General features: G+C 42.2%; 1 protein-coding gene across 3 annotated transcripts; it reads right to left on the bottom strand.

The window, feature by feature from the left end:
* Positions 1-990: 990 nt before the first annotated feature.
* mideasa (mitotic deacetylase associated SANT domain protein a) lies at positions 991-12,176 on the bottom strand. 3 transcript variants are annotated; one of them, XM_020589431.1, is made up of 13 exons: positions 12,129-12,176; positions 9,425-11,160; positions 7,643-7,849; positions 5,920-6,262; positions 5,745-5,811; positions 5,490-5,632; positions 5,268-5,371; positions 5,026-5,101; positions 4,171-4,259; positions 3,597-3,740; positions 3,253-3,381; positions 2,517-2,683; positions 991-2,110 (listed from the first exon to the last, which is right to left on the bottom strand). In XM_020589431.1, exons 2-13 carry the CDS (start codon positions 10,910-10,912, stop codon positions 1,861-1,863), a joined length of 3,207 nt encoding a protein of 1,068 aa, XP_020445087.1. In that variant the 5' UTR covers positions 10,913-11,160; positions 12,129-12,176; the 3' UTR covers positions 991-1,860. The 3 variants fall into 3 exon arrangements, with proteins under 3 accessions (XP_020445087.1, XP_020445082.1, XP_020445094.1); XM_020589426.1 differs by lacking the exon at positions 12,129-12,176 and adding an exon at positions 11,620-12,120; XM_020589438.1 differs by lacking the exon at positions 12,129-12,176 and adding an exon at positions 11,353-11,540.
* Positions 12,177-13,068: the final 892 nt, after the last annotated feature.

Here is a 13,068-nt window from a genome sequence, read left to right as displayed (position 1 = left end):
TCGCTCTTTTGGGCTAAGCCCGGCCGGGCCCCGTGAGGGGAGGCCCGGCCACCAGGCGCTCGCATTCGAGCCCCAACCCCGGACCTGGCTCCAGGGTGGGGCCCCGGCTGCGCCATGCCGGGCGACATCACGGTCCTTGATTTTAATCTATTCATAAAGGGCTTCCTAAAATATTGATCTATTTTTTTAAGCTGCTGGATTTTGGTGCTGCCCCTCAGGGAGGGCTTGGTGGACCCAGTAGCCTGCAAATTTCCTCATCTTGTATTTGATAACAGAGAAAGGAGCCTCTTCCTTCAAATGCAGAGACAACACTTTACAGTGTAGCTCGAGGACAAGATCTATATGTTCCATTAAAATGAAAAACTGAAGCCGACCTTCCAAAACATGCCAGTGTGAGAAGCAAAACACTTTGTATTTCTGCAGCATCACATGCCCGCTCCACTGGTGATAAATGGACTGTAGTGGAGGGTTATTTGTATAACCAAGAAAAGATAACACTGCCGACTTCAGCTAAAATACTGATAGATGCGTTTAATTCCATTAAGTGTGCATCAGCTGATAACAGAGGGCAATGTTTATGTTCGTGAACGTAAATGATGCCTGTCGAGAACCTGCCACTATAGACGACTTTGTCCTCTGTGCTCTCATGGGGATACGTCTGACATTCCATCTCCTGAGGCCAACGCGTTACACTGAGCATGTTCATTAAAGGCCTGAATTGTGTCATCACAGATCAATACTAAATTTCACCATGCCCACGTTTCTTAAGATGAGTTGGCTTTACAGTACTTAATGATGGTTAGTAGAACCTGTGTAGCAAACTGAATCAAACCTACAAACAGTTGCTTTTTTGCTTAGTAGATGCACAGTAAATGTTAGCAGGCAGTTTTTCTTTTCAAGAGTTAAGATTTTATGATTTAAAGACATGATAAATGGATGTTAACATTATCCACAAAGAATTTCAGCCATGCTTATCTAAAGCCATATTTCAAAAATCTGTTTTATTTATCTGCACACAAACCAGGTGTGTGAGGAAAATACCCAACAATATACTGCAACTCTGCCTCCACCTGCTGGTTCAACAACATCCTGCAAACATACAGCACACTGGACATGTGACAGACAAAATAAAAGCTTTTCAGAACAGAGATTTTTAATATACTTTTCAATTTACAAGTCTCGTTGAAGCTGATTAGTTTTCATATTACCAAAATAATTGCAAAAATGCAGTATCATAAATATATGGCAATCTCATATATATTTTTTTGTACATATTAATTTCAAATGTCCCTTAATTGTAAAAGTATACAATCAACCTAAAAATCTGATGAAAACCTGCACATTTCAGCACAGTATTTTCCTAAGAAAAAGCTTTTAAATACAAGCTCTATCATTATTTAAAATGGCTGTAACTATAAAGAGATAGGTGGCTCTGATCTTGATGTTTTATTGCTAGATATGAAATATCAAATATCTGTTAAGTCCACTCAATGAAAATGTATACTATTTTGACAAATTCAATTAAATAAAGGATATAAAAAGGCAATATTGGCAAAAGCAGAAGCTTACAGTATAAGTGCATTTACAAAAACAACAAAAAAACAAACTTCCTCTGAATATTTAAAAGTTACAATTGTGAAAATGTGGAGTGTGACTGCCTGGCTGAACGGTGTAAAGCTGAATAATGGTCAAACACCAGCCAGGAAGAGTGTGGAGATTTCCAGGAAGACTTGAAAAATGTTAAATGTGCTTATTCTGCCCTCGTGGAGCAAGACATCTTTTTCATCCCTTCTCTCTGATTTGATCTATTTACCCATCAATCCATCCCCTCGCTGATTTTCCCTCCTTGTTTCATCCCTCTCAGTGCCAGTCGTCATCGTCATCGTCATCATCTCCTTCAGATGAGTCCTCCTGGCTGCTAACCTCTCCCTGCTCCGTCACTGCCTTCCCATTTCCTCCCTGATGAGCTGCCGCTGCCGCTGCCTTTCTGGCTCGAGCTTCAGCTGCTGCCTGCTCCTCCTCCTCTTTCTGGCGCAGCGCTGCAGCCTTTTTCTCCTGCTCAGCATGACTCTTCATGTGGGCGCTTCGACTCTTCACTTTATAAAACACCCTAGAACACGGGAACAAAATTATGTAACAACACACACAACAGCAGCTGTTTGGAACAAGGCAACACTACAAGAAACTACTGTGTCTACTGAACTAAGAAGTACATGAATTTTGAGGCATGTTTGTCAAACCCCATGTAGTATATAATGACTGGTGCCTTGAACTAGTTAAAGCTTTCAGGTCTGCACTGGATCATGAGGCGGCTGGGGCCTGTCCCAGCATGCATCAGGTGTGCAACCAATTCACTAATGCATCAAGCACTGTGAATAAAATGTTTGATACCAACTTTACCTATGTGGTCTGAAAGGGCGCATTTAGTGTATTTTTAGACAAATTTTGTGATGACAGCAAAAATAGAGACATCAAAAGTGAAAACAAAGTCAATCTCTGTGGTGATTTGCCTGTACCTGCCACATTTCTTGCATGGAAACTCTGCGTCGGGATCCTGCGGGGGCTTCGCCGGTGCTTTGCTCTTTTTTGCTCCAGGCTCAGCCCGTGGCCTATGAGGTGCAGTCGGGTAATGAGCCTCCTTATGCACATGATCTGGCTCTTTGATCACCAGCACTGTTCCTGCCTGGAGCACACAAAAATAAGTAGATGTTAATTACATTTTTTTCACTTCATACATCTGTAAATGTAAGGTTCAACCAGCCTTCCTGACACACATCCATATTAATGTGTCAGTTAATCAGAATCACTGGGTGTCTGAGATTTATGCTCTGTTCAACTTCGATCATTAAGAGAAAATGCGGTCTCACTGGTTTTAAAGGTGTGTGTGTGTGTGTGTATGTACTATCGGGTAATCAAATGTCTTGCAGGTACAAAAACAGAAGAACTGCACTGATTAGTCAATTATATTAGGAAAATACATCAGCACCTGCTTTGATGATCAATAAACTGTTTTGGGAAATGTTCAAAAAAGTATGTAAAAATTCTCTGCTTCAAATGTCAATGTCTTCTGGTTGGTTCTGACAGTAAACTCAATGTCTTTGTGCTTTGGACTGTTATATGGACAAACTCGTTCAGTTTTCTGACATTTTATTGAACAAATGTCTAAGTGATTATCTGAGAAAAGAACTGATCTATAATAAAGAAAAAAAAAAAAACATTAGGTGCAGCTCTAATATGTCTTGAACAACTTACATAATCATGAGCCTGTAGTGACTGAGCCACTCGCGCCTGCTGGCTGTCCATATGGATCCGGTCATGAGAAACATCCTTCTTGTCCTCCCCGTCCACCTCCCCCTGAGTCACTTTTGATTGGTGTGAAGTCTGTTATGAATCATACCACAAAAACCCCCTTTAAAAATACTGATTTCATTGCTTTAAAAAATATTCTCTTCCTCTGGACTAAAAGATTTCACAGATGAAACAAAATGATCAGCCTAGCAAAATAGTGTTTAACACATATATTCGATAACCTGAACAGAGTAATATTTGACCACAAGTCAGTGCGATACATTTGAGCCAAGTTAACCCAACTCTACCTTAACATCCACCACGGCCTCTGTGTGCTTCTCCGCTGGTGAATATAGGGGGCCAAAGGTTAAAATCCCACTGCGACCGATCTTCACCTGTTTCTTGTACGTGTAGTAGAACTCTACACACTGCGCCACAGTCTTGGTCCGCACCTTTAAATCAGACCAAAAACACATACATGCATATTTATATTAGTATTAGGATTACAATACAGTATATAAAGGAGAACACCGACAACCTGTGTGTAATGACGGTTGTTACACTTTCTATAAAATTTTCATAAATTTAGTTACTTCCTGTCACAAAGAGGATGTGGTTTGTTTAGTCAAACTTTTTTAAGTGTTATCTGTTTGTGTCAAAAGAAGATTCTTCCTGTTTGCAATCAAACATAATTGTCCATTCCATATGAAAAGTCCAGTAACGGCTGAGAGTTATTATTTTGATGGTCTTGTTTGTTTAAGGTGATTATATTAGGTGATTTACTGATGCTACACAGAACACATTTAGTCCAATTCCAACATATTTTTAGATCTAATTATATCGATTGTTGTTTATTTTGCAGGATAAAAGTACCAAACATACCACTTTCTGCACATGAAAAAAGTCCTTCCTGTAGGCAGTGATCCCCTTGTTGAAGTAGCGCTTCTCTTCTGCAGTCCAGCTGTCGGAGCCTGCAAGGACATCATATACAGACACATGAGCGAAGTGGAGCGGGGAGAATTTCTGCCCCTGAGCTATTCACCTCCTCCATTCCTCCACCCAAAGCCGCACCAGGCTGTTCCGCTCATTGCTCAACTCAGATTGCATCCCACTCGATTCACATCGCACCCACTCACTCCAAAAAAAAGGGGAAAAGAATATGTTATTTCACTTTTAGCTTAAACCGTAGCTTTACATCCCAAAGAACTAAAGAGCAATGAGATGATTTATTTCAAATTACAGCTAAGCCTATGTAACAAGAAATATAACAAAAGGTCATATGTAAAATTCAATGAATCAGTGAACCTAAATATATAAAAATATACATTACACTTGTATGACCTTTCAGTTTCCTTTTTAAAGTACTTTACGAACTCCATTTATTGAACTCGCGGCAGCCAATTTTTGACTGAAAAGTGTTGGACGACTGTGCAAGACAGATGCATTCTGGGTCAGGCTTGGGCATGCTGGTGTGAGCGGTACTGGAGGAAGACTTGGGGTGATGCTCCCTCCTTTTTAAAGTAGCCGCTTTGTGCTCTGTCGAAAATCCGCCTGCTTGCACTCCACTCACATGCGCTGATCATACGCGGTAAAATTTGATGTGGTCTTACAAGAATGAGGAAACGTTTAGAACGCAATAGATCAAGAAAGACAAAAAGGAAATCAGGAACAATGTGTGAGTTGACAGAAGTGATTTACATTAAAGAACTATTATTTTTGTGCACTGTCAGTACTCACCTGAGTAGTGATAACCTGCAAGGTGATGTCCTTTAGGGAAAACTGGGTCCTGAAGCATCAAACGTCCCAGTGTTTCCTTAAAAATCAACATCACAGTGAGCAAGTCCATCTTAAGTAATGTTCACTCTTCATTTGCATGCATCAAATTGTAATATTTCTAACAACATTAGAAGTGGAGTTGCTGTCACGCCAAAAGCTGTCTATGAACCAAACTGGCCAAGCTTATGAGTCACTATACTCACAAGGAAATCCCCTCCACATTCATGTAAACAGTGTAAAACCAGCTCCTGGTTGGTTCCTCCACCTCTGAGTACACTGGAACAAGCCATGTTCATCAAATCCTCCACTAAGAAGAGAAAGGGAGGGAGGTTCAAATGATTAAGTGAGGAGGAGATGGTGACAAAAAGCCCATATTAACAAATAACATAACAGTCAGTGGATGATAAGTAATGTCAGATACTAACTGCTCTCCTGGTCACCATGTTTAAGGTGAGAGTTATCCACAGGGAGCCAAACCAACTCAGCCTTATGCTGGTCAAACTGGGAGGAAAGTTGATCTTGCCACTCGGGAATTTCTGCCTGGTACTGGTTACCAATGTTGATACGACTGTATAATAAAAAAAAAGTATAAAACACAGACACAAAGTGTTGAGTTATGGAAATGGAAGTACAGTTCTGAATATCAAAAACCTCAGAAGCCAGTTTTAAGTGATACTTACGGTTCAAGGCTAACAGGTGTGGCATCAGTGATCAAGGGCAGGACAGGAGGTGTGACTTCTGAACTTGCTGAAAAATACAAATGAAAGAGATCTTATGTGTTGTCTGAGACAGTCATTGGAAGAATTAATCCATAACTACAGCTACAGAAGGTCAAGAGCTGCAGCCAAGACTTACTGGAGTGCAACAGGCTGCGCACTGCAGACTTAGGTGTAGCCGGCGGTGGCAGGATTTGGTTGCTTACAGCTATGTTTGTCAGGAAAGTGGAGAAGTAGAGACCTGAGCCCTCACGCACTGGAGACAGGATGGGCGGGGGCGTGTAGGGCGGCAGGGTGAGGGGGTTGTCCGGAAGGCGAACTGGAGAACGCAGGTTGCTCTGGTAGGAAGTGATGCTTGAGTAAACTGACGGCAGAATAAAGGTGGAAGGTTTGGGAGGAGGAATGATGAGAGGCTCTGGGCGAGGTCGGCGCTTCAGTTTGGATTTGCTGTCCTCGTCCAGCCCTGGATCGTTTTCTCCATCCTGGACAGACGAAGGGTTGAGGTGCATTTTAGGGTTTTTCTTTCATCTCAAATGCAAAAGTTACATTTTTAGGTACAGTACATACATCCATGTATATATTAATATAATCAAACTACCCAGTTATGCAGTATGCAGACCTCCAACTGAGCATGATGTACTTGTTTGAGCATTTGATGAAATTTACTTCCCCATAATTAATGTGAGGCTAATAGGAGTCATGCAAAGACGTAATTATTTTATGGATGAGTCCATTTAAGTTGCAATCCCTAAAACCTTTATGAAATCAAACCCTGTAGTTAGTACTACTTATGATCTGCATTTTTTTTTTTTAGCAATACCCATTCAGTGTATTTACTTCTTACATAGCTCTTTTTCATGCTCGTGGCAGAGTCCACCATTCCCACACAGAATCTCTATCACCTTAACATACACAAGGGATTCATGGGAAACAATATGTGTATTTAATTGAGCATTACAGTTTATAATTTTATCTCACTGATAACATTTACTACGTCTTTACACTGTAGAGCTACTTTAAGTTACTGCTAAAGCAAACCAAACCACCTCACATTAAAGGAGTTTCGCTGCCAAAACATGGGGTGACTTTTATTGTGAAGCAGTTGCAGAAGGCTCACTGTATTTTTCATGCGCTGTGTGCATGCAGCGTGCTTTCTCAACTAAAACAAGCTTGTTTGGCTGAACTGTAAACAGATATACCAGCTGTTCTTCTGTTGCTTTCCAGGAGTATTAACTTTACTGCAGCATCAACATGGACCTTGCCTGCACTCAGTTGGATTAAAGCACCTATTCCTTGACTGTTGCTAGTACAAATTTGTGGTTTTTAAAACTATGACACAAGTGCGCTTGCTGAATCGGACATTGTTATGAATCTTCATCCTCATTTTGTAACAGCTGTTCATGTAATTCAGAATTATGGAGCGTTGGTGGGTTACATTATTATCTATGACTCTTCTGTGGATGTTTCCTGGGGTAAAATCTCTAAATTCAGACTACTGCGAGTGCAGTCTGTACTCATGAGAACTTGAACTTTGAAGCTGCTTGTGTTACTAGGTGGGATTATACTGCCATCGCCTACAATTCACCACACACCCTATGTGCATTTAAAAGGGGTCTTGAGGTAGTTACATAATGTGGTCTGAATAAAACATTTACAAACATTACTTTTTGCAACTGCTTCAATGTAGCATGTGAAGTCTGGAAATCACAGGGATTCTTTGGAAGCTTCTGGTAAACAACTTGGCAGCTGGTCACCCTACATACTCACAATAATGAAACTCCCAACACTGACTGAAAGGATACCAATAATAAATAAATACTGCATGACAACCACAGCAATGCAAATCTTTCTCCAGAACTAACCTGACCATAACTGTCAGTTATGGGGTTTCTGAGCGATCGCCGACGAGCCACAATGACAGAAGGTTTACGGTCAGAGTGTCCTGCAGGCCTCTCACTTCGCCCCTGAGCCCAACCACCCTGTGTATCACCTTGGCTCCTGTGCACTGGTACAGACACCGGGATAACCAGGGGCACCATGGCAGCCTGCCTGCCTGAGGGACCGTCTTCCTGTTGCGGCACAAATGTGAGGAGAGACAAAAAAAACAAGGTAACAGACAAATTGTAGAAGCAGAAGGGAAAATGGGAAAGGGATTGAGACATTTAAAAAAAAAAGAGGAAGATGGCCTGGGTGCACATGGCCAGCTACATTTAAAGGCTCATTTTAAAGTCAACTACAACACTCATCATCTTCTGCAATGAAATTCATGTGTACTGACAACAGGACTACAACTGAAGATTTTCTTTTATAGATCAATTAGATTTTTTTTTCCAATTAAGTGTTTAATCAGTAAAAAGTTTTAGAAATTAGCCATCACAATTTCTCAGACCTAAAGGTGACATATTGAAATGCCTTGTTACTTTTATGAAACTGTAAATTGACAATTTACAGTTTCATAAAAATGAGAAAAGCAGTGAATTCCCACATATAAGATCCTTGAACCAACACAACACTGGTATTTTCAGTTAAGTTGGCTACTTTACTTTAAAATTGCATTTGTGCTAAAAGCTGAATGATTCTAACTGTAAAAAGTCAACAAACCTGAAATCTGCTGCACCGGCTTTGCCACATATAAGACAAGCATTAAACCATATTGTTTCATTACCACATATTTTCTAAATATTCAGAGGTGTGCAGGTCCCCCTGGTGTTTCTGGTCAAGCTGATAAAATGTTGAGTAATCTCAAATTCTACTAGTGTCATTGAAATGTATACATCAATTTTAAGATGATTTATACTTCATGGGAAGTTAAGAACGAGGTGAATCTTATCTTTGAACCCAGAAAAGTGCAGCTTGCTGACCACAGTGTAACAGGTCTGGGTTATGAATAGCAACAGCAAGCTTGTTTGGTGTGTGTTAGTGTAGCTGTGCAGTTTGACAGCTCAGCCCCTCCCTAGCTCTGCTGAATGACTGAGAAAGAGCCTGAGGAATGTGGAGGTGTGCAGACATGCAGCTGCTCCAACCGTACATCCAGCGTGCACAAATAAAGTACGACAAGCCTGGTAACCCTTGAGGGTAAGGCACTGAACATCCCCTCAACTGAGGAAAGACTCCTTTTAGCTAGTTTTTGTGTTTAACAAAGCTGCTACAGAAAAATTAAAGACGCCGGTTCCAGTGGGTGTGCCACGGATTGTAAACATTATAAATCCTCAATAACAACACCAAGGATATCATGTTTCTTAAATCAGAGAAATCTTTCAAATCCATAAGAGGAATGTTCAATAACAGGTTTTCACTATCTCATGCATGACAAACTTGATAGTATCAGTGTGCATACTAGGAGCCTACTATAGCTAAGACACGACAGCTGCAGAGTCACATAAACAGACCAAATAAAGGATTTTGTAAACCAAAGGGAAGTTCTGCGTAGAAACAGGGTTCTTCCTCTTTGTACAGCTGCTTGCCAATTTTGCCAGATAAGAAAATTTGCTCTCATTTGTGCAAATTAGCCACCCTTGCCATTCTTCTTCAAATTGATCCCAAGACAACTATTTCATTTGATGTCATAAATAAAGAGGAAAGTTAGTCAGTGCCACTGCAGCATCTGTGTAATAGTATAATGATTGTTTGTTTTTTTTTTTAACCTTGACAGCTTTGGCAGGCAGGGACTCCATTTCTGATGCCTTCTGAGCCAGAGTCTCCAAGTTGATCTCCTTAGATGCCCTCCGTTTCCTACGGCTGATCTGGATGACCCCACCTGTTGTCACCTGGCTTTCCCCTCCCTTCTGGGCACCTGCTACTCCATTCTGGGATGGTGGAGGATCTTTGGAGGCATGAGACCAAATGTTTGTCGAAGGGGGACCCAGTGGGGACTGTCCATCTCTGGACAGGCGCCGTGACCGCCGAGGGGCTGCTGGCTGTGCATCTGAGGTTTCTGCAGGATTTGTGGTGACCTTTTCAGGACATGGATCAGGTAGGGATGATGCATCACAGGTTTGAACCTGTTGTGGCTCTACTGATTGGACACCTTCCTTTTTAGGCACAGTTTCAGGTGGACAAGGCTCAGGAGGCTGATAAACTGGAAGGTTTTGGGTCTGTTGCTGTTTTGGTTGCACCTGTGGTTGTGCCGTTTCTTGCTGTGGCACATTTTGCTGCTGCATTTGCTGCTGCTGCTGCTGCTGTTGCTGTTGCATTTGTTGGATTTGTTGCTGTCGCTCCTGTAGCTGTTGCCGGTGATACTGTTGCTGCATTTGGTGCAGTTGTTGGATTTGATGCTGTTGAATTTGATGGGGTTGAATTTGGTGCTGCTGTTGCTGCAATTGAAGGTGATGCTGTTGATGCAACTGTTGTTGCTGTTGTTGGTGATGATGCAATTGTTGTTGCTGCTGCTGCTGCTGCTGCTGCATCTGGTGCAGCAGCTGTTGTTGAGTTTTAGCCTGCTCACCATATGCCAGATTTGGCACTGCCTTGTTCCCCGGAAAAGCAGAATAAAAACCAGATGTGAACTGTTGCTTGCTGGGTCTAAATGTTGTCTGGAAAGGTTGCAGCACAGACCCCTGCAAAGTGTGAGGCGGCACATGGGGCTGACCCTGGAGCTCTACACCTTTGTGGCCATGCTGATAGGCTTGCAGCTGAGCTTGGTGCATTGCAGCCGCAGCATGCTGCTCCCACTCAAGCCCCCTTCCCTGAGGCTGAGCCTGGGTGCCATCTCTGTAAACCTCCACAGGTCCTGGCATTTGATTTTCTCCCCCCATCGGGAGAGCTACATCTTCATGGACTCCTTTATGGAACACCATCTGACTCCTGACGTTCACTCCCCCCATGTAGGGTGGAGCGAACGTCAGGTTTTGCCCCCAGGCTGGCACTGGAGTTTCCTGAGACCACCCAGGGGCCTGTATGGAGTCCTGGGGCATCCACTTCACTGGAGCAGCCTGTTGATAGTGCGAGAGACCTTGGGGTCCTTTCTCTGGGTTATAAACAGCAGAGCTGCTAGCCGAGTTGCTGTGGCTTGACTCTAAAGCTGGAGGTCCCATACCATAATAAACCTCCCCTGAATGCTGCACAGGCTCTTTCATGGCTGCAGCCCGATGCTTGCCACTCTTGTCAGCACTAACTTGGGGAGGAAGACTCATAATAATATTGCAAGATCTGAAAATGTTGGTGTTTTCAATTGTGATCTGAGTGTGCAAAACTGAGTCGTTGCCTCTGTAGTGCGTTTCTATTGCCTGTGGTTGAAAAAAATGTTTAATTATTTACAGAGGTCTTTTGGAGGAAATATAAATCCCAAAGGAAAGTGCTAGGCGGGGAGCATGTAACCATCTTCCAGAATCAAATTTGAGGTTTGGTGTCCATTCTTCTCATCAGCTTTAGGGTGCCAGACCTTGTGAGAGAAAGCAGGAGTTAGACGTTTTCTTTTTCTATAAAGAGACTCACATAATGCGTTCAGTCGTCTTTCACTAGCCTGACGCAAAGAGGAAACTGAGGCCTACACCACTAAATAGCCCAGTCAGTAAAGTGAAAATAAGTAAGGAAGCACGCCTGAATGAGTAAGCACTTGCAGAGAATATCCTACATTTTCATATTTACGTCCAAGTGCGTGCAGAGGACGTTATAAGATGAAGTTGAGAATCGGCAGCCAACAGCAACAAGGAGACGCTTACAGTGTAGCTGCCATTTGGCATAACAAGAAATACAGGAAACGAATGGGCTCGTGCAATCACCCGAGCGATAGCCAGTGATGTTATGTCAAAAATCAGCAATAAGGAAGCGTCTGAAGATCTGAGCGCTGTTCAGGCAATACGGCAGATTACTGAGCACTAACTAAACACAGTGTATATACCTTATCAGTGGTGCGAAGAGCTCTCCATGGCCAGCTCCATGGAGTCACTTTGGTTTCGATCAAAGTCGACTGCATGCAGCTCCATGAAGGGATTGTGCGCAGCAAATGTCATAACTCTGGCAACTTTCTCTCGAGTTTCACTGCGCACAATATGGCGAACAGTCGACTCTACAGTCCCACGGAAAAATACTCTAAAGTCCGGACAGGCTGAAAAGGCTCACTAACACTGTAGTTACAATGTTGCACGCTAAATCTGTAAAACCGTGCACTTCCAGGAGAACATGTCCACAACTTTCTCCCCGCATCAACGAGTAAGCCACATATGACACGGTGAATGCGCGAAAACTCTGCCGAGCAGCGGCCTGCGCTGGTATTTCCGCTGATTCCAAAATTCTTTGCTCGAGCATATGGGTCTAAAATTGCTACTTAGGCCTATCCAGATTATGTGAAGCACTGTGAAACTGCGCAAACACCCAGAAAGTTGTGTACTACCAAATGCATCGCCTCACCCCAAAACAGCTCAACGGACATCCTGTTATCCAATCCGATTCTCTGGCCACTCCCATCGTGTATCCGTGTACGATGGTTTTGCTGTTGTGGCTGCGCCGCAAAGCGGGGTCTCGCTCGTCACACGGAAGCGGTTTGCAATGGGTCAAAACAGGGCTGTAACAATCAGCCCCTTCACCCTCTTATAATTTGAAGAGACACTGAAAAATAGATTAAATCATCTATACGTCTGGGTATTTTCCTCGTCTTATTCATTCAAATTTTCCATAAACCCGAGTCTAAAAAATATTGGTGTTCACATTTTTAAAACCCCCTTATGTGTAATTTTAAATCAGAAAATACAATCTGTGCTTTGGGTCCCCCATGCTCCCAGATAAGTAAATAAATAAATAGCAAATATTATATTGATAATTGAGTGTTATAGTCATTATATAGCTACATATATAGGAAAATAAAACAGAGTGCAACAAAAGTTGAGACAAGCCTTCCTCCCTCCACAACCCGCACTGCATCAGTGCACTATTGAAATAAATGTGCCACTCCATTTTTTTTTTCAGTTTTGTTTTTGCTTGTTTGTTTGTTTTTGAGAGCAGGTTTTACTATATACACTTAATGTCCGCAGTTTGAGAAGAAGAGAAAAAGCAACAATTATACTGACATGAATGTTTATATTGGCCTGTAGTTATGCCACAGTTTAAACATGATGTGAGCATGGTGTCTGTGTGCCCTCATAACATTTATCTGGAGTTAATGATTTTTTGTCAAGCTTCTATTTCAAGGTCAAAGTTCAATATTTAAATGTGTAAAAAAAAATTCTTGTTAAAAAAAAAGAAAGCAACCAAATGTTATGTTTTGTGTGTGCTTGGGTAGTGGTGGTGAAAGGGGATGTGGGGGGGGTTGTCAATGTTTTGTCAGGGGAACCAGAAATCCCAGCTACGCCTC

Source organism: Monopterus albus, unplaced genomic scaffold, assembly GCF_001952655.1.
Source record: "Monopterus albus unplaced genomic scaffold, M_albus_1.0 scaffold9.1, whole genome shotgun sequence".
NCBI lineage: Eukaryota > Metazoa > Chordata > Actinopteri > Synbranchiformes > Synbranchidae > Monopterus > Monopterus albus.
The sequence above is the reverse complement of the archived record's forward strand: the minus strand, read 5'-3'. Positions and strand labels throughout refer to the sequence as shown.

What these genes read in the sequence shown, in the direction of transcription:
- mideasa (XM_020589431.1), bottom strand. Translation starts at nt 10,912, where the DNA reads ATGAGTCTTCCTCCCCAAGTTAGTGCTGACAAGAGTGGCAAGCATCGG. An exon ending in TAACTGACAGTTATGGTCAG is followed by an intron (nt 6,263 to 7,642) that starts GTTAGTTCTGGA and finishes TCGTCTGTCCAG; the next exon opens with GATGGAGAAAACGATCCAGG. An exon ending in CCATGCAAGAAATGTGGCAG is followed by an intron (nt 2,111 to 2,516) that starts GTACAGGCAAAT and finishes CCCGTGTTCTAG; the next exon opens with GGTGTTTTATAAAGTGAAGA.